Genomic DNA, 25,167 nt, shown 5'->3' on the forward strand with positions numbered 1-25,167 from the left:
TATAGTACATGAAAACATGAAAACGACTGATGGAGGAATAGGGGGATGGGTGCAACATTTTAAATTCTTATGTGATTACCTATACAGATTATAGATCCATATTCCAGAGATTATAATGTTAATGAATAAACACATTCCCCCATATAGACACTCAACCATAATCTGCTCTGAGTGACTGTCCGTCTGTATTAACCCCCCTCTGTCACCAAATCCTTGTTTTTCTCCATTTGTCTCCAATACCTTCTCTCTCTCTCTCTCTACCATGTAACACAAAGAGCCAGACAACATGTTTCTATTAAAAAAACAGAATAGTTTATTTTTCATTAAAATCATTTATATACAATCAGTTTATTTTCAGCAAAGGCCTGTTCAAATAACACACACAAACTATCTCTCCCCTCTATCATTCTATTTATCTATCCATCATAACCACATTACCTTCCCATGCGTCCCTCTCTGTCACAGCTCATCCCTGACTTCCATCCCTCTCTCCCTCCCTACCCTCCTCCCTCTTCCTCCCTCGCTTCGGCCGGAGCGGGGGGGCTGGGGTGACTCGTCTTCCTTCTCCGCCATCACTTTCTGCCCTTCTGCTCCCCACACGGCATCCACCTCCTCGCGCTCCTGAGAGAGAGATAGGGAGTTAGAGACTGATTGACTGACACACTGAGAGACTGACTGACTGACACGCTGAGCGGCTGACTGACTGGCTGACTGACTGATACACTGAGCGGCTGGCTGACTGACTGACTGACTGACACGCTGAGAGACTGACTGACTGGCTGACTGACACGCTGAGACACTGAATAATACGTTGACTGATATCTGACTGACTGGCTGATGGTTTGATTGCACACCACAATACACTGCAATTCAGAGTGTTCTTCATGATTGATAATTGATGAATTATAGGTGATCGATTACCATGTCTCTGTGCTTTCTCTCCAGGGTGAACCACATGGCCAGGGCACAGCGCCGGCCAGCCGTCACTGCGTAGACGCCATGGGGATTGACCGGTCCTGAGGAGAAGCCCACTAATCGCCCACACTGAGGAGAGACAGAGGCCTGCAGAGACGGACAGAGAGAGAGAGAGAGAGAGAGTGAGACAGTGAGACGGACAGACACACGGTCTGACAGACAGATACTGACAGACACCCACATGGACTCACACACATACACAGGCGCAGTCACACAGATACACACACGGAGAAAAACAGTGCAATCAGACACACATGCACCGTGGGAAACACGGACAGGCAGACAGAGAGACAGTGTGAAGGGGTGTCTCACAGTGACAGTTTTGGCATCTCGGTCAGTGAAGATCAGCTGCCCCCCCTGGAAATCGTCATTCAGGTACAGCAGAGCACTGCAAGCGGCACAACATAGGTCAATACCACCACAACAACAACAAAAACAATAATACATTTAGCTGCCTGAAGCAATTATCAGTGGGTTAGCAAGCATGGCATGGTAGAACACAAAAAATATCTATGCATCAGTTGGGTGGTGCCAAAAGTATACTGCATTGTGTGACACCCAATAGAGCAGTAAGTGCAGATGGATTGTAGTCAGTCTTGGGACTTTGGGAAATCCTGGTGGAAGCAGCCATTTTGACTTCACCACACAGATCTGGAGACAGAGCCACAATGCCTGCTAATACCAGGTTTTCCCATGGTCCTAAAGACCACAGGATCCCAATAGGAACATAAACACTTAGATGTGAAGATGACAATTTTGATTTGCCCACGACACCCGGATTTAATATCACAAGTTTGACAGAAATGGAAATTGGGCTTCAAGGCATTCAAGACAGAAAACAGGAGACACTTCTTCACACAGAGAGGCGTCACAATCTGAACAAACTCCCCAGCGATGTGGCTGAAGCGACAATTTGGGAACATTCAAAAACAGACTGGATAGGATCCTTGGATCACTTAGTTATTAATGGACACCAAACGAGCACAATGGGGCAAATGGCCTCTTCTCGATTGTAAACGTTCTTATGTTCTTAAGTGAACAATGTTAATAGATAACATGTAATAATAGTAACACCACTCAGTGTGAGAATTGGTGGAAATATAAGGAGCACTACCGCCTAGTGGTGCTGAGTGGAACAGCAGAACACAAATCAAGTACACAGATACAGATATAAAGTAGGAGCATTTGAAAAGGCAGTTTGTGCCAAGAGTTTACATTTGTTAAGGGATAAATCTGACATGGGTCAAATTTTATCAGAAGTAAAAGTCATCAAGGGCAAAAAACATTAAGGGATCAAATTAAACCAGCAAAAACTAGGCAAAGGGAGGAATAAAGGGAGGGAGAAGGGATAAAATAAATCCAAGATCACGTTTGCCTTGACAGCAGTGGCTGCGTGTGATTGGGTCAGTGTGTGAGTGTGCATGTGTGTCACCTTGTGTGTGATAGTCAGTCAGTTTGTCAGTGTGTCGGTCAATGTCTTGGTACCTAAGGTCTCTGTGAGTGAAGGCCGGTGGCTCTCTCCAGCACTGGCGAGTCTCGGGTTCCAGCAGACAGTTGTCCACATGGATAGGGTGAGACAGGTCAGTGCGGCCCTCTTGATCCCCTACAGAGAGGGACAGGTAAATTACTGATTGATTTCTTGTCTGATTGACTGACTGACCAGATACTACAGCACATTAACACTGACTGACTGACTGGACACTACAGCACATTAACACTGACTGACTGGACACTACAGCACATTAACACTGACTGACTGACTGGACACTACAGCACATTAACACTGACTGAATGGACACTACAGCACATTAACACTGACTGAATGGACACTACAGCACATTAACACTGACTGACTGAATGGACACTACAGTACATTAACACTGACTGACTGGACACTAAAGTACATTAACACTGACTGACTGACTGGACACTACAGCACATTAACACTGACTGACTGGACACTACAGTACATTAACACTGACTGGACACTACAGTACATTAACACTGACTGACTGACTGGACACTACAGCACATTAACACTGACTGACTGGACACTACAGCACATTAACACTGACTGACTGGACACTACAGTACATTAACACTGACTGGACACTACAGTACATTAACACTGACTGGACACTACAGTACATTAACACTGACTGACTGGACACTAAAGTACATTAACACTGACTGACTGACTGGACACTACAGCACATTAACACTGACTGACTGGACACTACAGTACATTAACACTGACTGGACACTACAGTACATTAACACTGACTGACTGACTGGACACTACAGCACATTAACACTGACTGACTGGACACTACAGCACATTAACACTGACTGACTGACTGGACACTACAGCACATTAACACTGACTGACTGGACACTACAGCACATTAACACTGACTGACTGGACACTACAGCACATTAACACTGACTGACTGACTGGACACTACAGCACATTAACACTGACTGACTGGACACTACAGCACATTAACACTGACTGACTGACTGGACACTACAGCACATTAACACTGGGTGTATTACCTGTCACAGCAGAGCGACACACCAGGTGAGTAAAGGAGAAGAAGAGGTGAGAGGGACTCCTGAAATATGATTGGAGGAGAGCGCGCACCCGCTCACTGATGTCATAAAGGAGCCTTGCGTCTGACTGGCTAACTCGCCCCTCCTGAGAGAGCTGAGAGAGAGAGGGATGTGTGAGGGGGACACGAGTTAATACAGATACACACACAAAGACAGACGGACCCCTGAGAGACAGGCATGCGCACGCATGCACACACACACACACACACACAAACACAAAGAGGACCAACAGACACACAGTAACAGAGACGAGCAGACAGGAGGCACACACAGACAAGACCCACAGATAGGCCGGCCATTGCACACATCCAGTCAGAGAGATATGCAAATAGAAACAGACAGACAGACAAAGAGACGTAGACATTGAGGCAGAATGTGACACAGAGACAGACTGTGACAGAGAGACATGGAAAGAGACAGTGACACACAGACACGCAGTCAGCCAGGCTGTCTCACTCGCAGAGCTCTCAGCACAGTCAGTCCCTGGAATTTCTCGTGGGGAGTGTGCGGTGACCGGCGCCCCCGGTAGCCATCCCCTGAAGATACGGCAGCCTATCAAAGAGAGAAAGGGGTGAGCTATATAAATATCACTGTTATCCTATGATAAGAAACCATGTTCATATTCATATTTTTGGTTTCTACACAATACCATTTGACTGTAAACTGAACTATATGATATTATACTATGCTGCACTATGAACTATTTTGCACTATACTAGTTTCTATTCTATAGTATACTGAACTCTACAGGACTATACAGTATACTATGTTGCGCTGTACTATATTAGTATCCATGTTACAGTACACTAAACTACAGTACACTTTGAGCTCTGCTACACTAGGCGTTTATATGCTATAGTGTAATTTACTGTAATATACTATACTCTAGTAAGAGTTTGTATACCATACTCTACTGCACTGTATGTGTGACAGCTCACCGTGGCCAATCCCAGGATGATGCCGCATTCCTCCGGGCTCAGAACCCCGTCCAGCACCACACGATTGGTCCCGTTCAGAGCGACATCATCCATCGTGACGCTCACCCCAGGGAGAGGGATGGGACCCCCTGAGAGCGAGAAAGTACCATCCAGACACTGACTGACTGGCTGGACACCACAGTACAATGATACAGGCAGACAGAATGGATTGTACCTGCATAGAAGCCACTGTCATCCGTCTCTCTCTCTCTCTCTCGCCGCTCCTCTCTATTGTTCAGTTCCTCTCGCTCAGCCCTGGAAAGAACAGTACAGGGAGAGGAGTCAGAGACCGTGTCTGCCTGTCTGTCTGTGTGTCAGTTTGTGTGTGTGTGTGTGTGTGTCTGTAAATAAATCTGTCTAAATATGATTCTTATAACTATGACTGTTATATCTGTGAAATTCTTAAATATATACAGTACTGTGCAAAACTTTTAGGCAGGTGTGAAAAAATGCTGTAACGTAAGAATGCTTTCAAAAATAGACATGTTAATAGATCATATTTATCAATTAACTAAATGCAAAGTGAGTGAACAGAATCTAAATAAAATCCATATTTGGTGTGACCACCCTTTGCCTTCAAAACAGCATCAATTCTTCTAGGTTCACTTGCACAAAGACAGGGATTTTGTAGGCATATAGTCAGGTGTATGATTAAACAATTATACCAAACAGGTGCTAATGATCATCAATTCAATATGTAGGTTGAAACACAATCATTAACTGAAACAGACACAGCTGTGTAGGAGGAATAAAACTGTGTGAGGAACAGCCAAACTCAGCTAACAAGGTGAGGCTGCTGAAGACAGATTACTGTCAAAAGTCACACACCATGGCAAGACTGAGCACAGCAACAAGACACAAGGTAGTTATACTGTATCAGCAAGCTCTCTCCCAGGCAGACATTTCAAGGCAGACAGGGGTTTCCAGATGTGCTGTCCAAGCTCTTTTGAAGAAGCACAAGAAATGGGCAACGTTGAGGACCGTAGACGCAGTGATCGGCCAAGGAAACTCACTGCAGCAGATGAAAGACACATCATGCTTACTTCCCTTCGCAATTGGAAGATGTCCAGCAGTGCCATCAGCTCAGAATTGGCAGAAAACAGTGGGACCCTGGTACACCCATCTACTGTCCGGAGAAGTCTGGTCAGAAGTGGCCTTCATGGAAGACTTGCAGCCAAAAGAGCCACGAAAACACAGGAACTGGGGTGCAGGAAAATGGCAGCAGGTGCTCTGGACTGATGAGTCAAAATCTGAAATATTTGTCTGTAGCAGAAGGCAGTTTGTTCACCGAAGGGCTGGAGAGCGGTACACGAATGAGGCAACAGTGAAGCATGGTGGAGGTTCCTTGCAAGTTTGGGGCTGCATTTCTGCAAATGGAGTTGGGAATTTGGTCAGAATTAATGGTCTCCTCAATGCTGAGAAGTTCAGGCAGATACTTCCATCATGCAATACCATCAGGGAGGCATCTGATTGGCCCCAAATATATTCTGCAGCATGACAACGACCCCAAACATACAGCAAAATTCATTAAGAACTATCTTCAGCGTAAAGAAGAACAAGGAGTCCTGGAAGTGATGGTATGGCCCCCACAGAGCCCTGATCTCAACATCGAGTCTGTCTGGGATTACATGAAGAGAGAGAAGCAACTGAGGCTGCCTAAATCCACAGAAGAGCTGTGGTTAGTTCTGCAAGATGATTGAGCCAACCTACCTGCCGAGTTCCTTCAAAAACTGTGTGCAAGTGTACCTAGAAGAATTGATGCTGTTTTGAAGGCAAAGGGTGGTCACACCAAATATGGATTTGATTTAGATTTTTCTTCTGTTCACTCACTTTGCATTTTGTTAATTGATAAATATGATCTATTAACATTCTTACTTTTACAGCATTTTTTCACACCTGCCTAAAACTTTTGCACAGTAGTGTATATATTGTACTTATTGTTGCTTATTCTGCTGTTCTTTAGGAATTAATTTGTGTAAATGCTTTGGTAAAAAGCTTTTTTTTTCATTTGAATGTATGCGTCTTCATGTCTGTGTCTTTGTGTCTGTCTCACCTCCTGGCCTCCCTGAGAGATTGAGGAATAATGTTTTCTGGAGTCCACAGATCCTAAAACACACAACATATATCATGACAAATTATACCACACTGCACAAAACAAAATGCCCATGAGACATGGCAGGCTGTTAAGACATCCTGCTGTGACAGGGGTTTATGGGAAATGTAGTGAACAACATGTTGAAGTCATCAAACACACACGTTTTAGAAGCTTAAGCACAAATACAGACAGACATTTTGTAAAATATGTATAATAATAATAATAGTAATAATAATGATGATGGTGACAGACCGGGTCAGTGAAGTTGAAGCCCAGATTCTCTGATGCGAAATACAGCAGCTCCTTTTCCGCTAATGAGCGAGTGACATAGTGAGAGATATCCTAAGATTGATAGAGTGAGAGAAAAATAAAGAAGTAGAGGGGGGGAGCGAGGGAGCGAGGAAGAGGGAGAATTAATACACTCTGATTGTCTGACTGGACAATACAGTACAAAGACACAGTAACACAGTGAGCCGATGCGTAACACAGGGGGACAGCCGGAGAGGACACACAGACCGCAGAGACAGTGACACAATACATCATCACCCGCCACACACAGAGAGACAAACAGCACTTTGGGTCCATGACACTATAGATAACTTAATACATGTATTTGATGTAACATGTCTGTAAATAGATGTTCAAATCTAAAAGGAGTGTAACTGTCAGGGAGTGTCTGACCTCTCTGGGCTCTGAGCTGTCAGCCACATCCCCCCCGAGGGTCTGCAGGTAGATCTGTAGGTTAGACAGAGAGTCCTGGTCTTCAGGGGTGAAGAGCAGCAGAGCGCGCACTGAGGACACTGCCTCCTGCAGGAGACCGGCTGTAACACAGAGAGGGTACAGGAAGAGGGGTTAGTACAGTACTGACACACAAACATACAGCACATTAACACTGACTGACTGGACACTACAATACATTAACACTGACTGACTGGACACTACAGCACATTAACACTGGCTGACTGACTGGACCTTACAGCACATTAACACTGACTGACTGGACGCTACAGCACATTAACACTGACTGACTGACTGGACACTACAGCACATTAACACTGACTGACTGGACACTACAGCACATTAACACTGGCTGACTGGACACTACAGCACATTAACACTGGCTGACTGACTGGACACTACAGCACATTAACACTGACTGACTGACTGGACACTACAGCACATTAACACTGACTGACTGACTGAACACTACAGCACATTAACACTGACTGACTGACTGGACACTACAGCACATTAACACTGACTGACTGGACACTACAGCACATTAACACTGGCTGACTGGACACTACAGCACATTAACACTGGCTGACTGACTGGACACTACAGCACATTAACACTGACTGACTGACTGGACACTACAGCACATTAACACTGACTGACTGACTGGACACTACAGCACATTAACACTGACTGACTGACTGGACACTACAGCACATTAACACTGACTGACTGACTGGACACTACAGTACATTAACACTGACTGACTGACTGGACACTACAGTACATTAACACTGACTGACTGACTGGACACTACAGCACATTAACACTGACTGACTGACTGGACACTAAAGTACATTAACACTGACTGGACACTACAGCACATTAACACTGACTGACTGGACGCTACAGCACATTAAAACTAACTGAGCGAGAGAGAAAGCATGAGAAAGAAATTGAGAGATTAATACAGACCCTAATATAGACCTTAGAGGCACTGTTGTACAGAGCAATTAATACAGACACACTATGTGACCTCTGACCTTTGAACTCTGCGAGATGTAGGTGTTCCAGCAGGAAAGGCAGAAAGTCCTCCATGGGTGAAATCCTTCCGGGGCGTATGGCAACGAGAGAGACACAGGACTGACGACAGGAGAGGAGGTAGAGAGACAGAACTGAGAGAGAGAAAAGCGGAGTGAGGGAGGGTAAAGATAGACTGTCGCCCTCACTACCTCCCTATCTTTCACTATATATATTTTATACTGAAAGTATGCATCCCTTTTGGAACAGTTATCTGATTAGTCAGCAATGGAGCAAAATCACAGCTCACTTGTGACTATTTCCCAAGAACCCCCTGTTTAGTAGTTTAAAGCTCCTGGTGCATTCTGGGGATTGTAGTTTGCCTTGTTTCTTCCCTTGCATTCTCACCAGCCACTCTCTCATACAGCCCCTCAGTGGGCTCTGATTGGTGGGTGTCTGGCGGCAGCCCCTCCCCGGCACACTGTGCCCTGCACTTGTCTGTGGTGGCCAGGGTCTCGTTCACACACTCCCTCCAGTCCTTTGCTGCCTGCAGCCAATTGGACGAGCCCTCGGCCTGCATGGCAGAGTCGTACAGAGCCTGGGAGAAAGGAAGAAAGGGAGAAATGGGGAGGGGCATTGCAAATATAAATACTGTAAATGTAACTGCATTACGTATTCTTTATAATAAAATACCATTACGTTTCTTATGTACACTGTAATATTCATATTTTCAGTGTTAGCAGTGTTAGCTGTTTTCTAAGTATACGTACAGTGCCTTGCAAAAGTATTCAGACCTTATTACACTTTCACATTTTGTTGCTTTAAAGCTTGCATTCATGACACTTTGAAGTAGGAATTAATTAGAGCCGGATATGAGGCAGGACTAACTGACCAGTACAAGAGGAATGGAGAGGGCAAGAGGGGAGACACTGTCTTGGATTTTACAGTATGGTAATGTAGTGTAAGGGGTGGAACTCATCCTCTCTCACCCAGTGTTTCTCACTCTCTCTGTCCTGGAAGGCCTCTTCCTTCACTCCTTTCATGCGTCGATATTTCTGCAGGTTGTTTCTCATCTCCAGGTGACTCGGGTTCGACACATAGAATGTGTGAGCAGCTGCTGCTGCCCGGTCCATCCTGTTCAACTGAGAGAGAGAGAGAGAGAGAGGACGGAGGTTAATACAGATCATGACACGCACACGCACGCACACATACGCACATGCACAGTCTCTCTCAGTACCTTATAGTATGTGACCTGGAGGTAGTTGTAGGGGGTTTTGCTGTGGAAGTCCTGCAGTGTTTCCATGGACACTGGGGCCAGGGCAGCGGGGGCCACTTTCCCACGCAGACAGTAAGACAGACACTCCGCCCTCCGCTGCAGCCCCCCCCACACCGCCAACTCCCACAGAGAGCCCCCCAGCCTGTCTGGATCAATAACCCACAATCACTGATTAATTACCGAGAATCACTGTCAGCGTCAATAACTCTGGATTCGTACCTAATACTCAGTCTGTGAAATTACTGTTGGAACCAAGAATTAATAATCAGTCTGTCTGTTACTGTATAGATCAATAATTAATAATCAGTCTGTCTGTTACTGTCTAATCTAATTCAGACCTCAGAATTGCTCTGTCAGTTACTGTCCGGATCTATAACCCATCAGATAACTGTTGCAAAGAATCCCTTTATCATTCACTGGATCAGTCAATGATAATCATGTCCCTGTCTAGATCAATAATCAGTAATGAATCTGTCAGTTGTTGTCTGATCAATGACTCAAATCATACAGTCAGTCACACACTGTCTGCCTGGTCAATACCTCAGAATCACTCTTCAGATCCTGAGTTCTGAGCTATTAAGCAGAGACTGATTCAGTCAGGCAGATCAATAACCCATAATCACTGATTAATTATAATCACTGCATTAGTCGCTGTTTGGATCAATAACTCAGGATGTGTCAGTCACACACTAAATCATATTTAAATCATTAGTCGGACACTCACTAATCAATCAATAACTGATAATGAAATTGACAATCACTGATCAATGAGTAATAATCACTCTGCCAGTCAGTGAAAATGATAAATAATCAACAATCACTGCGACATGGATAAAAACATGCCAAACTCATGATCTATCTGTCAGTCATGGCCTAATAACAGTAGTACATGAGTAGTTTTAGCAAAGCAACAGCAGTAATAGTTTCAGCAGTGGTTGCATTAGCAGCACAGAAATGGTTAAAACAATAAATAAAACAAACAAAAGTATCAGTAACAGTAACAACAGTAATAGTTTCAACAGTAGTAATGACAGTAGTACAGTAGAAGTAGCATCAATCAAAAATCAAACAAATTAATTTAGTATCCTTTACGAAAGAAATGTATTTTTAAATGGTCAATGTAAAAATCGATATGTAGGCTACACAACGTACAGCGGATTTTAAACCATTAGTCACAGAGAGAAAGCCACAAGAAAGCAGCAGTGATCGTAGTAGCAGTCCCGACACAACTAAATCTAGCACTATCATTATCACCAAACCGCCCAGAGCCACCGCGGTCATCGGACCCTCACCCAGCCGGGACAGGGCGCCCTCTGTGGCGCAGCTGTCGTGACAGAGGCGCCGCGTCCGCAGCAGCTCCGCTCGGGTGCTGAGAGACTTCTCGATCATCTCCGCTGCCTGGTCCCAGTCCTCCGCGAAGTACGCCCGGACCCCGGAGTGATACAGGCCGTCATAGGGCGGCAGCAAGCCGGCCGCGGAGTCTCCGGACCCCCGGGCCCCCAGCGGGGAGAGGGAGAGGCAGAGGAGGAGGGAGAGGAGCCTGGAGGCAGGCGCCACGTCGCCAAATTCCCCGTGTCTAAGAAACGCCATCGGGATGTCTTTGTGTAGAGTAGGAGTAGGAGCAGGAGTAGGAGTAGAGAGACGGAAGGCAGACAGAGAGAAAACAGTGCTACAGTGTTTGGCGATTTCGTGTTTTTGATTTTGGGGGGCAGAGAGATGGAGTGAGAGAGAGAGAGAGGGAGGAAAGACGGGAGGTTTAGAGAGCCACTCGGGAAGGTAGAGGGGGTCGGTACTTTAAAAAGCTCGTCTGGAGAAAGATGGGAAAGAAATAGAGAGAGAGAGAGAGACTGTAGTTTACAAGTCTAAACAGAGTGAATTCCTATCCACATTCCTTCCCAATTCCCCAGATAAATACCCCACGGCGGACAGATGTGTAATAGTTCCTCAGCCTCCACAAATACAACAGCAGCGCGATGTCATTGAGCTTCATGTAATAATTCAGAAGTCAGTCCCCTGCATTGCATTACAGTAACGCAGGACATCCAGTTCAGTACAGTAGGACAATACAGCACTGTGCAGCACAGGAGCATGTTCCTGCACAGCGTCCTCCGCTGTTGCACTGCCTTTCTATCAGAATACACACGCATGCACGCATGCACCATGTCATACCTGCTTGTACAGCTCAGCTCCGCATGTTCGTGCTGCGCGCCGGACTGTACCTCAGCTGCCGCTCCGTCCTCGGCCTGTCGGCGGTGGGTGGCGCTGTCTGCCCGGGCGTCGCTCCGCCCTGCGCTAGGCGGCGCTGTGGCGGCAGCAGCAGAGCTCCTCTAAATTTCCGCCTTCTCATTGTCCGCTGCGCCAGCCTCCCTGAGCTACCGTAACGACGCGGATAGATGCGCACACACAACACTACATTGCGTATATGATCATCATCATCATCATGATAGTACAAAGTGAAGTCACTATTACAAGTTTGTATAGATGCGCAGATCTGTATATATAGGCCTGTATATGAGCAGCAGGGAAGAAGGCCTCTCCATGATGTTTCCTCTTCTTGTGAAGTGCAGCATCCCAGGCCACACCAGCGCATCTTACTTCATCTTCCAGGCCGTGGCGTTGTTTGCCGTGTTGGGATGTATTGTAAAGCCTATGCTGCGCACCAGCGGCCTGTTCTTCTTGCAGCGGCCCAACGCCATTGTAACGTTTTCCCTCCTTCAGGGATGTCACATACTTTTGTTTGCTGACTGATCCATTTTTGTCTCTTCATTCCAACCATGCATTCTTCTGTGCTTCTTTGTTGTTTGTTGTTTCCAAACAACCCCCACAATATATGTATGGTAGGCACAACACAATATCAATGTCCTCTTCTATACAAAGCTGATATGGTGAATATCCATCCATCTATCTATCACATCGTACAGCACAACAAGGTTGAAACATCTTGGGGAGACCTTCATCCAGTAGATAATGATGATGATGATGATGATGATGATATATACAATTATAGTATATATAATATAGTATAGATACACACACATACATACATATATATTTACTACTATTATATGTATGTGTGTGTGTGTGTGTATGTATATATTTACATATATGTATATACACAGATTTATTTCTAAGGAGCGATAACTCGGAGTACTACGACTACTCTTGTGCCCGCGCCGGTGACTGTGTCCGTGTGTCGGGGGCGCGCCCGGCCTTGCATTTCCAACTGACACTACAGTGCAGCGCGCCTGCGGACAGAGAGAGAGAGAGAGAGAGAGAGAGAGAGAGAGAGAGAGAGAGAGAGAGAGATAGACTGAGGGAGGAGAAAGAGACACACACACACAAACACAGAGACGCACACAGAGAGAGAGAGAGGAAGCCGGGGAAGCGATAGAGAGACAGACAGACTCACATTGAGGGAGACAGAGACGCAGCGATGGCGGATGTCGGCGAGGTGTTGATGTCGGTGTTGTCCACGATCCGGGTCCCTCGTCCCGGAGACTCGGTCCACAAGGAGGAGTGCGTGTTCTCCTTCTCCTCGCCGGTACGTGCGTCCAGCCCGCCCGCCAGCCCGGCCGGCCGCTCCGGGCATGGCCGTGTCGCAGGGTCCGTCCCTGCCTTCACCACCTCTGTGTGTTTGTGTCTGTCCGCCTGTCTTTGTTTTGCGCCCTGTTCGCATTTCTCTTTTGTCTCTGATTATGTGTCAGTCTCACTGCCGCTGTTTCTTTACTCTTTTTCATGATATCTTTCTCTCTCCTCCCCTGTCTGCCCTTCTGTCATCCTGTCTGTCAGCCCCCCTGTCTCTCTTAAAATCTGTTGTTTTTCTTATCTATATGTCTGTTTCTCACTCACAGTATCTATCTATCTGTCTGTCTATCCGACCATCCATCCATCCATCCTCCCCCTTTTGACCGCCTTCTGTGCCTGCCTTTTGGCTCTCCTGTCTAATATTTGTATCCATCTCAATTTTATTTTATCTGCAGACATAGTCATATACAGTACATTCACACACACACACACACACACACACACACACACACACATATACAGGCATACATAAACACATGCATACTAACGTACATACAAGCACAATACCTACACTATCACACACACCGATGCACTACACTATTCATACATACATACATACATACATACAAACATACACATGCATACAAACATAAACACATGCTTACATATATTGATTCAAACATCAAACACATATGTACTAACATGCATAGATACACGCATTTATACAAGCATACTGACATATTATCTTACTAATATGTAAACAGATGAGCGCACACCAGTACATAAACACACACACACACATAAATATACAGATTCAGTGATAGATACTTTGATCTCAATCAGCAGTTTACTCTTAGGTTTCCACCTCAAAGGAGTTCAGTTTAAACAATGAGGGTGATGCCACAGATCTGTACAGAACTGCAGGTATGAGGCTGTGGTCCCTCAGGTCCACACTTCATGAAGTAATGTAATGGCATTGCAGTGTCGGTGTCTGGACGTTGACAGTGAACTTTCTCTCTCTCTCTCTCTCTTCAGGACAGTGAGGGGGGGTTGTATGTGTGCATGAGCTCCTTCCTGGGCTTCGGCGCTCAGTTTGTGGAGAGACAGTATCGCCGCAGTGGACAGAGAGCCTTCCTGCATATCAAGAGGACCCGCCGGCCACAGGTACACTCGACACCTCTCTCTCTCTCAGACACTTCCTCCTCATCTCTCACACCCTCCTCTTCATCAGTCACTGAATTATTCTAATGGCAAACAACAGACAGGCAAACAAGACAGTACAGCACCGAGGTGTAATATTATAATGCAGTGTATAATATAATACAATGCATTCAAGTTAATACAGTGCAGTACACTAATGTAGTTCAGTGTAGTTTATTGATGTTTAAAACAATACAGAAGACAAATGTGCAGCAGAGAACAATGCAGCAGAGTCCAGTTTACCACAATACTGAACAGTAGGGTTCATTACAGTGCAGTATAATACATTATAATTATTGGTGGAACGACCTTCCCACTGAAGTCAGGACAGCAGAGTCCCTGACCACCTTCCGGCGATTACTCAAGACACACCTGTTCACACTGTCCCTGTAACTTAGCGGTTTCCCCTGCAGAGCTCAGCTCTCCTGTTAAATCACACTTTAGATCTAGTTTTCATCGTACAGCTTGCTTTTACATTGCTAGTCCTCGTGTTGTTTATATTGTTAACCCTTATGTCACTTTCCCCTGAGCTATTAACTATGACTCCACATCTGGTCTGCAATTATTAGCTCACGAATCTAGGATGTAGGACTTGTATTAACTGTATATTTCTCCTATGCATTTTGAACTTGTAATTTGTAGTATGCATTGATCTGTAATTCTAGACCGTATTGCACCTTTATAATGCTCTTATGTTTTGTAAGTCGCCCTGGATAAGGGAGTCTGCTAAGAAATACTATTATTATTATTATATTATTATTATTATGCAGAAGCAAGAGGACAATGGATCTGGTTCAGGTGACCCTCCAAAAAAGAAGCCAACTCGCCTGGCTATCGGTAAGTCTTGATTGGTCCGTATCAATCTCTCTGTGGTAGTAGTGTCTCTCGGGTTTATATAAGGGTTCTATCAATCTCTCTGTGTTGGGAGTGCTTGTAGAGTCTATATTACAGTTTGTATTCATGTTGCTGTGTTAAGTGTGTTTTTGGGTCTGCAGTAGGGTTTGTGTTAATGTCTCCGTATTAGGAGTGCCTCTGGGCTCTGTTAGGCACTATAATAATCTGTCTCCCTCTTTCTCTTAGGCATCGAGGGAGGGTTTGATGTTTCTCAACAGGATCAGTACGACCAGGAAGTGAAAGTTGTGATCCTGCCCGAGAGACTGGAAGTAACCTCGGAGGATCTGGAGTCCATGCCTGACGTTGTCAGAGAGAGGGTGAGTCTGTGTAGAAGTCTGTAGATACCAATCCATCCCTCGAATGCGATCTCTCTCAGCACTGTAGTCAGTAAGTGTATCAGGCAGGCAGGAAGTCAGACAAGCAGTTGATGGCAGTGCGTCAGTCTGTGATTCAGTGTATATCTGTATTAACCTCTCTCTCTCTCTCTCTCTCTCTCTCTCTCTCTCGGTAGGTGTCGCTGTCCATGGCAGGTATCATCGCTGCGGACTCTGCCTCTCTCAATCTGCAGGTGCAGCAGTGGGACGGCGAGGTCAGGCACGAGTCGAAACATAGCGCTCAGCTCCTGCAGCTCGACTTAGGATTCAAAATACCACCCAGGTGTGTCAGTGTGTAGGCTGTATCGGGCTGTGTGTCTCCGTGTTCTGACTGTATTTATTACTGTATGGCCCAGTCTGCATGTCAGTGTATCAGGGTGAAAATCAGTCGCTGTGCCGCAGTGCCAGCCTGGCACTCAGTCAGGATACCATTGTGCCAGTGTACCATGCAGTGAATATAGCAGTAGGTGAACTACGTGTGCTGTATTAATCCTCCGTCTCTGTGTAGCGGGTGGCGCTGTGAGTGCTGTGACCTGCAGGAGAACCTGTGGCTCAACCTCACTGATGGGAAGGTGCTGTGTGGGCGACGCTACTTTGATGGGACGGGGGGCAACAACCACGCCTTGCTGCACTTCCAGCAGACTGGGTACCCCCTGGCAGTCAAACTGGGCACCATCACCCCAGATGGAGCAGGTACTGTGACTGTATATAATAAGTTACACTCCCTGTGTGTATGTAATACTGACTGTGTGCCTGCCCGTGTAGTACTGATACTGTGTGCATTATATTGAATGTGCGCCTGCTGGTCTACGGTCCTGTGTTTCATTATCATCATCATTCTGGTGACTGTGATGCTGATGAAGATGGTTATTGCTCTATCAGATGTGTACTCATATGAGGAAGACGAGATGGTTTTGGACTGCAAACTGCCGGAGCACCTGTCCCACTGGGGTATCGACATGATGACCATGGAGAAGGTCTGTACTTTATAAATATGTGCTGTGTGCTACTCTGCTTTATAATACTTTTCTATATTGTAACGGTGTGGTGCGCTGTACCCTGGTGTAACGGTGTGGTGCGCTGTACCCTGGTGTAACGGTGTGGTGGGCTGTATCCTGGTGTAACGGTGTGGTGCGCTGTACCCTGGAGTGATCCTTCACAAAACTGAGGGCGGATTACCAGTAAAAGTACTGCAGCTACTTAAGTTTAACCTTCTGTAATCACCAGTGTAACAAATGCATTCTCTTCACATCAGTGTTTTTTGCATACTGTGCTTGCACAAGAAAATGTGCGTTTCCTCACACTTTCTCAACCCCAAGTGGGCCGGATGTGGCCCACGTGGCATAGGGTGCTCTCCACTGCCATTCCTAGTCTGTGGTAGAGTGTACTTTAATACTGTGCTACACTGGAAGGCACTGTTTAACCCCCCACCCCTCTCTCTCTCTCTCTCGCCACAGACGGAGAGGACAATGACGGAGCTGGAAATCGCGGTGAACCAGCGCATGGGCGAGTGGGAGGTGATCCAGGAGGCCGGGTCCACCTTGCGGCCCCTGTCTGGCCCCGGGCTCACGGGCATGGTCAACCTAGGCAACAGCTGCTACCTCAACTCGGTCATGCAGGTCCTGTTCACAGTGCCTGACTTCCAAAACAAGTACTGTCCAATATCACCTCCAGTACATGTGTATGCAGGGTGGGTGGGGGTGGGGGGGGTCTCTGTGGCAAACAAACACATTATGATGCGTCTTGTGTGAATATTTTGTATAAATGCTGTCTAACCACCTTTAAACATTTTTTTTTTAAGAAATGCTTGGTAACGAAGCTTTCAGGTTATTTGATCAATAATTATTGTATTAGACAATGTAAAGTCACAGTAACTGAAAATAGATAGTCGGACCAAAGCCGCTTTAGGTGCGAACTTGCAGTACATGTCTGTCTCAGTTGTTCATCTGACTGTCTGTGAACTGTGACAATACATTAACTCACCTTCCCCCCCTGCTGTCTCTATCTCTCAGGTACGTTTCTAAAATAGAGAAGATTTTAAACGATGCTCCAAGCGACCCCACTCAGGACTTCAAAACTCAAGTGTGAGATATTTATTATTAATATTAGTATTATTATCTGCTGTTCCCCTCCTGTGCTCATACAGAGTTAGGGGCACTGTGTCAGTTCTGAATGTGTAGTCAGTAGGGGTGTAACGGTATGAGATTTTCACGGTATGATAAGTCACAAACAATATCACGGTATTATGGTCTATTGCTAATATTATTAGCAATTTAATTTTTAATGTATTAAATATGTTTGATAAACATATTCAGAATTCAGAATTCACTTTTAAAGTACTGCAGGTCGGTCAAAACAACTATCTGTGTAGTTTTTGTGTAGGTTTTAACAATAAGTGTGTAAAAAACATGTCTGAAGTGACCCCTCTTTGAAAAGTCCAGCTCGCTTGAAGCTGCGGCTAATTTATGCTTAACGTCACACCAGGTATTGCTCGCCGTCTCTCAGGCTGTTTTGCTGTATTAGCGCTAACAAAAACCCATTACCAAACATAATAATAATGCACTCAGAGGAGAAATAACATGGTAAATAGGTGTATAATATGTGGTTGCATCCAGGAACGTAACAACAGCGTCTCTGCATTATTAAAGCCTTAAACAACGAGTGACGAGCTATTTTGTGCAGATTCCCGAGCTGGGAGATGCATCTCTCTGTGATGCGCTGCTCTGGGCTGCCACCTGGCCCGCACTCCCGGGACATTGAGACAGGACGGGGTTCAAAATGAGCTGCTAAATTTAAATAAATTAACATGTTAATTATCCCTACACTTTGGCTAAAATTAATCAGGTTGCTGAATGACTGACTGTGCAACAAACAAGTCTTCCCGCCTGCGAACAGCCGAGCATTGTTACTGATTGGAGAGTAATTGCACATTATGGCAATTTTTAATACAGTTTAACAAACAAAAACTAAACTAATTTAACGTACTAGTGTCTGCATATGAACAAATTAAATGTCATGATTAATAATGAAATCCATAAAAAGTATTTTGTAAATATATTATATACATTATTATTATTATACCATTATTTGCCATGCATGGTAATTAAGCACTATTATTAATTTGAGCGAAGTTGTAGGAGCTAATTATCAGGTTAATTTCTCTCAGTTCAGGAGTCTGTCTCAAAAGTGCGCCGGGATTACAACAGCGCCCCACCACATATTAAACAAAATAAAAAGTGCAAATGTCATCCTGCTCTCCTGTATCTGATGTCGGGGGCTGTGGGGGTGAATCATCCTCCACATCAACACTTCCACACCAAACATCCGACCCAGTACCATCGCTTTCCCTGTCATCTGCCATTGAGCACCAGTGGTTTAAATCAGTGAAATAAGGGGTGTGACATCATGCACTCTCGCTTTTCCGGGTACAGGAGTCAAAGGTTTTTAAAAACAGTCTAACAAAAAAAATTGCTTTTTTCCATCTTATAAGCAACGGATGTGAATGAAACTTTCAGGGCATATTTAGAAAGTACAGGTACAACTTTTAATGTAAAAAGATGACACCCCACCTTTAATGCAATACCTTGAATGAGAAAATGGCAGCGGTATGACAACCGTCTGTTTTTAAAACCAAGGTGCATTGTGAAACCATCAAACCGTCACATCCCTAGCAGTCAGTGATTTGGTCTGTATGAACTCTCTCCCTCTCTCAGGGCTAAGCTGGGGTATGGTTTATTGTCTGGTGAATATTCCAAACCTGCCCTTGACCCTGTAGAAGACCCCAGCGTGGCCCCGGAGCCCAAGGTCAGGCACCCTTCTTTATGATGATGGTTTTCGTGGTTTAATTGATTGTTAGAATCTACATTATTGTATTTATAAATCAAAATGCAATAGGGTACAAATTGATTATAATCCAATGACTTCTTAAATAAATCATTAGTCTGGAGCCCTGTGATTGATGATGGTGATTGTGTTTCAGGTGAAATTATATTTTATTGATATCGTTATTGTGATTGGTATTATTATGATGGTGGATTGCGTGGTGCTGATGTTGTCACAATGGTGGCCATCTCCAGGGCGACCAGGTGGGCATCGCTCCTCGCATGTTCAAGGCTCTGATTGGCCGAGGGCACCCAGAGTTCTCCACCAATCGGCAACAGGACGCCCAGGAGTTCCTCTTGCACTTCATCAACATGGTAGAGGTGAGGAGGCTGCTGTTCTCATCACATTCTAATCGTTCAATATATCCCTGTGTATCAGTCAGTCTCTCTCTCTTGGTCTGTCTCTTAATGCTGCCTGTCTCTCTCTGTGTCTCTATGATCGTCTCTCTCTCCCTCTCAGAGGAACTGTCGCTCAGGGGAGAACCCCACAGACGCCTTCCGGTTCCTGCTGGAGGAGCGGATTGTGTGTCAGCAGTCCCAGAGGGTCAAGTACACCCAGAGAGTGGACTACATCCTGCAGCTGCCTGTTCCCATGGAGCACGCTACCAACACAGGTACACCACACCTCCCAGCAGCTTCTGGGGCCACAGAGTTTCTGTGGAGATACACAGGGTAGGCTCCTGGGCAGTGGTTTCATTTATTTTTTAATGAGAAAATAATTGACCATTCAGACACCAACACAGGTCCACTACATGGCATGGCAGCCTCTTGGGCCAGGTTGTTGACACACCCTGTGGAGAAACAGTCCAGTCTATGGGGAGAATGTAGGCTGGGATAGTCGACACAGTACTGCACACTGTGCTGTACAAACCCCTTCTCTCTCAGTACAATATTAAGCCAATGTACCCCAGTGTCTAGTCAGTAGTTATGTCAGTAACTATGTAATGTATAAACCCCATCTCCTTCACTAACCGCCTCCCCCACTCCCTCCTCAATCCCCTCTTTCCTTTGTTTTCCCCTTACTGTCTTTGTCTCCTCTTCCCTTCCTCTCTCCCCCTCAGAGGAGCTGCAGCAGTGTGAGGGGGGGGCCCAGGGCTCGGGCGTGCGGGCCGTGGTGCCGTTCTCAGCCTGCCTGGCGTCCCTGGCGCAGACCGAGACTCTGGAGGAGTTCTGGAGCTCCGCCCTGCAGGCCAAGAGCACTGCCAGCAAGTATGATATCATTAATAACCAGTAATCAATAGATAGCACTGCAGGCCAAAGCTTCACCAGCAAGTTGCATGAATCATCTATACATAATAAATGATCTATAATACACACTAAATAATGTGTTTAACAGTCGCCAATTGCCCCAATCTGTACCTCTCACCCTCTATCCAACACACCCCATCTCTCTCTCTCTCTCTCTCTCTCTCTCTCTCAGGACGACCCGTTTTGCCTCATTCCCTGATCATCTCGTCATTCAGATCAAGAAATTCACTTTTGGTCTGGACTGGGTCCCCAAGAAACTGGGTACGAATACTGCTGCTCTAGTGTTACTACTATGACCATTAAAATATTTGTACTGTTAATTGCCTCTACTGCTGCTATTCGTTGCTATACTGCTACTGTTATTACTGTCTTTACTATTAATTTGCTGCCATTAGATTTTCTTAGCTGATGCCTTTATTTTTGTATTATATCTACTACTATTTCTACAACATCTATTACAGCTACTAACATGACTCGTGACACTGCTGCTACCGTTATTAGTAGTGATATTTTTCATATTTTTTGATATTTTTGAGGTTTTAATTGATCTGCTCTCTCCTAGACGTCAGTATTGATGTTCCCGATCTGTTGGATCTGGGCTCGCTCCGGGGGGCGGGTCTGCAACCAGGGGAGGAGGAGCTTCCAGACCTGGCCCCGCCCCCACTCGTCACCCCTGACGTGGAGGTGAAAGGTATCCCGGGGGGTTTCCACGGCAACGAGGAGGACGACTCGCTCTGCTCTCCGCTGCTGTGTCAGTCTGTCTTTCCTCTTCCTGGCTGACTGACTGACTGACTGACTGGCTGCCTGGTTCAGTTTGTGTGACAGTTGATCTTTCTGTGTCACTGCGTCTGTTTTATTGTGCATGTCTTTGTCTGTGTGTGTGTCTGTCTTATCTGTATTTGTCTGTTTCTGTCTCTCTCTGCTGTGTCTTCTGTGACATTCTCCATCCTCTGACTGACTGTGTCCATCTGTCTGTCTTTGTGTCTGGCTCTGGCTTTTCCCGTTTTCTGTCTGTCTGACACTGTCCTGCTGTCTCAGTATTTGTGTCAGTCACTCTGTCCTCACTGTTTGACTAATCAGTTCTCACTCTTTGATCATCTGACACTGTCTGTATCTCTCTTTTTCTCACTCTCGCTCTCATTTTCTGCCTGTCTTAGTCTATCTCCCTCCCTGTATTAAATCCCTTGCTCTTTCCCACTGTTTTACCCTCTGCCTCTCTCTATTTACCCCCCTTTCTGTATAAATGCCTCGTTTCTCTCACCTTTCTGTATGAAGCCCTTCGTCTGTCGCTCTGTATTAACCCCGTCTCTCCCTCTCTCAGCTCCCTCGCTGGACGAGTCGACAGTGTCTCAGCTATGTGAGATGGGTTTCCCATTGGAGGCCTGTAGGAAGGCGGTGTATTACACTGGGAACACTGGCATCGACTCCGCTATGAACTGGGTGATGACGCACATGGATGATCCAGGTCTGTGGGTGTCTGTCTGTCTGTCTGTATTATCCCTGCACTCTTGTCTGTTTGTGTCCTACTCTCTCTCTCTCTCCTGGTGTCTGTGTAGATTGAGAATTTGCAATGTTCTGATCGTCTTGTGATTGGCTGTCTGTGCAGATTTCTCTGCCCCCCTGGTGCTGCCTGGTTCTAGCTCCGCCCCTGGGGGCACACCCACCTCCCAGACCACACCCACAGAGTCCATCTCCGAGGAGCACCTAGCAACCATCATCTCCATGGGCTTCAGCCGGGACCAGGCCACCCGCGCGCTCAGAGCCACGGTCAGTCCAGCACACGCTCTGCATCAGACCGTCTTCAGGGACGCATTTACAGTCCACGGTCATTTGATGTGGTGAATCGAGGCAGAGGTTTTATTTAAACTGGCATAAAACAGTTCTGTTCGTATCTTACGTGTGAGATGATGGAATCGGTTGTGAAACTCAGACATGGAAGATGATTAGGATGCCAGGACTGAAATACTCAGCTGATATAAGAACTTATTGTTTTGTCTCCAACACACAACAGAACCCAGTGTTGTTAATGGCAGTAATTGAATGTGAGGTAGCAGAGTGGAGCAGCTTGATAACTCTGTTCCGGCTGGAGCTCGGCTACATAAAAACCTGTCCAGCTCAATGACTCGGAGCTGCTTCCTAGAGCACAGATGACCCCAGTCAGCTGATACTCTGGACCTTCACTGTATACTGTATATAGACACGCATTATATATACACTGTCTTCACTGTGTACACAAACTGTAAATGGCCCGCCCCTGGGTCTGGGGAAATACATAATATACACATATTGTAGACTGTGTACAAACCTTTTACAAATACCGTGTACAGTATAGTATACACACACACACACACACACACAGTGTACATTATTTTGGTGTATCCCTCTGTGTGTACTATAGAGTCCAGTCAGTCAATTATTATGTAATGTAGTGCTAGTCAGTCTTAATGTATTGTAGTGTTAATAATTCTCTCTCTCTCAGAGCAATGTGTTGGAGAGGGCTGTGGACTGGATATTCTCTCACTTGGATGATCTGGACTCCATGGATGTGTCGGAGGGGGGGCGCTCAGGCGCGGACTCTGTCAGCGAGAGGGAGCCACCGCAGGGGCCCCGGGTCCGAGACGGAGTGGGGAGTAAGTGAGCAGGGAGCGGGAGGGAGTGCTGACTGACTGAGTAGCCTGTACAGTACATTAGGACTGTTTGAGTACATTTCACACGGGTACAGCGTTTGACGGAGCAGTCGTGGGTCACTGCTGCTGTACCCTTGAGCAAAGCACTGTACCTGGATTGAAAATGTATACTTTGGATTGCTGCTGGGGGAGGAGGTGGCAGATTTCAGAAACTAAGGAACAGGCAGAGGCAGGGGACAGGATCAGTCAGGTGCATTTTGATTGCACAGTACAGACACACTCTAGCCTTGACCACCATGTTCAGTTACTCTTCTAAGTTATCTCTCTCCCCCTCTTTCTCTCTCATTCCCTCAGAGTACGAGTTGTTTGCATTTATCAGTCATATGGGCAGCAGTACAATGTGTGGTCACTACGTCTGTCACATCAAGAAGGACGACCAGTGAGTATTGACTCTTTAATCTCTTTGTATCAACTCTCAATCCTTCTGAAGGGACTCTGCTGTATCTCTGTATTGACTCTGCATCAACTCTGCTTCTGCGTGTGCTCTGCTGCATCTCTGTAGTAATCTCTAAACCCTCCATAGTCTCCCAGCCCTCCTGAATTGACACGCTAACTCTGGATGTCTATTTTGACTCGTTCCCCTCTGTTTTATTATAATAGTGTGTATTCCTGCATTGTATTACTTATTGTTCTTGTTATTAATACCTTTTGTTCCCCTGTGTCTCTCTCTCTCAGATGGGTGATTTTCAATGACCAGAAGGTGTGTGCCTCTGAGAAACCCCCCAAAGACCTCGGATACCTGTACTTCTACAGGAGAGTAGCCGAGTAAGAGAGGAGAGGAAAGGGCAGAGGGGGAGGAGGAGGAGGAGGAGAGGGGTTCATACACTGTACACTTCACACACACACACACACACACACACACACACACACACACACACACACACACACACACACTCGGGGGGGAGGAGAGGGGTTCATACACTTCTTGGACAGGGAGAGAGGTAGAGGTGGTTGTCGTTGAAATGCACAACAAACTCGCACGTCTCGGTGAGAAGGGAGCAGGAGGGGGGTTAATTGGTTACTACACTGTAGAAACAGTTGCTGAGACCTGGATAACAAGAGAAAGAGGGTTTAATATAGACAGATCAGAGAGGGGGTTAATACTCTTGTTACACCACAGCTTTGATTCACAGATGAAGAGTGGGGGGGTTAATATAGACTGAAAATTCTGAAAGAGAATACAATTGAATTAACCAGTCTGTTTAGGTTTTCAATACACTATAAGATTTAAGTTTGATCTCTCTATCTATCTCTCTCTCTCTCTCTCACACACACAAATGCACACACATTCTCTCAGACTATCCACTATATCCTTTTCCCCATTTTCCCTTCTCCCTAAACCAAACCAAATCCCTCTGCCTGATTCGCTGCCGCTTCTCTGACATCACCGCCTGCCTCGGCCAACCAGATCCCACCGGCTGCCGCTAGCCACGCCTCCTTCCTCTAACCCTTGCATTGAAAAACAGACAAATGTTTCCAAATAAACTCTGCAACAAGAAAGACAAAGAAATATACCTGGGTAATAACAATAATTATAATTCCTACATGATGATTAATAAATAAATCACGGTTTGCGAGGGTGGGGACAGTTGGGGAGATTGTTTTACTGATGCCATTAAAAGAGACTGTCTGTTTAAACTCCAACTGGACTCTGAGCTTTATTTATT

At 45.7% G+C, this 25,167-nt stretch overlaps 2 protein-coding genes across 4 annotated transcripts; one reads left to right on the forward strand and one right to left on the reverse strand.

The window, feature by feature from the left end:
- Window positions 1-289: 289 nt before the first annotated feature.
- On the reverse strand, window positions 290-11,954 carry p3h3 (prolyl 3-hydroxylase 3). 2 transcript variants are annotated; one of them, XM_066711906.1, is made up of 17 exons: window positions 11,861-11,954; window positions 10,984-11,498; window positions 9,653-9,837; window positions 9,405-9,557; window positions 8,824-9,013; window positions 8,439-8,570; window positions 7,342-7,481; window positions 6,913-7,002; window positions 6,619-6,671; window positions 4,741-4,820; window positions 4,527-4,654; window positions 4,045-4,140; window positions 3,532-3,682; window positions 2,461-2,578; window positions 1,288-1,363; window positions 922-1,062; window positions 290-621 (listed from the first exon to the last, which is right to left on the reverse strand). In XM_066711906.1, the coding sequence occupies exons 2-17, from the start codon at window positions 11,279-11,281 to the stop codon at window positions 460-462; spliced, it is 2,193 nt and encodes a 730-aa protein (XP_066568003.1). In that variant the 5' UTR covers window positions 11,282-11,498; window positions 11,861-11,954; the 3' UTR covers window positions 290-459. The 2 variants fall into 2 exon arrangements, with proteins under 2 accessions (XP_066568003.1, XP_066568012.1); XM_066711915.1 differs by lacking the exon at window positions 11,861-11,954 and adding an exon at window positions 11,607-11,830.
- A 927-nt stretch (window positions 11,955-12,881) lies between these two features.
- Window positions 12,882-25,144, forward strand: usp5 (ubiquitin specific peptidase 5 (isopeptidase T)). 2 transcript variants are annotated; one of them, XM_066711794.1, is made up of 20 exons: window positions 12,882-13,232; window positions 14,252-14,380; window positions 15,187-15,253; window positions 15,497-15,627; window positions 15,822-15,967; window positions 16,193-16,377; window positions 16,567-16,661; window positions 17,142-17,335; window positions 17,697-17,768; window positions 19,398-19,488; window positions 19,761-19,886; window positions 20,026-20,179; window positions 20,627-20,774; window positions 20,986-21,074; window positions 21,376-21,564; window positions 22,135-22,278; window positions 22,420-22,580; window positions 23,293-23,443; window positions 23,795-23,879; window positions 24,176-25,144. In XM_066711794.1, exons 1-20 carry the CDS (start codon window positions 13,125-13,127, stop codon window positions 24,267-24,269), a joined length of 2,559 nt encoding a protein of 852 aa, XP_066567891.1. In that variant the 5' UTR covers window positions 12,882-13,124; the 3' UTR covers window positions 24,270-25,144. The 2 variants fall into 2 exon arrangements, with proteins under 2 accessions (XP_066567891.1, XP_066567899.1); XM_066711802.1 differs by having other exon boundaries at window positions 12,883-13,232; window positions 21,376-21,504.
- The last annotated feature ends 23 nt before the right edge of the window (window positions 25,145-25,167 follow it).

This window comes from Amia ocellicauda, chromosome 1 (assembly GCF_036373705.1).
Source record: "Amia ocellicauda isolate fAmiCal2 chromosome 1, fAmiCal2.hap1, whole genome shotgun sequence".
NCBI lineage: Eukaryota > Metazoa > Chordata > Actinopteri > Amiiformes > Amiidae > Amia > Amia ocellicauda.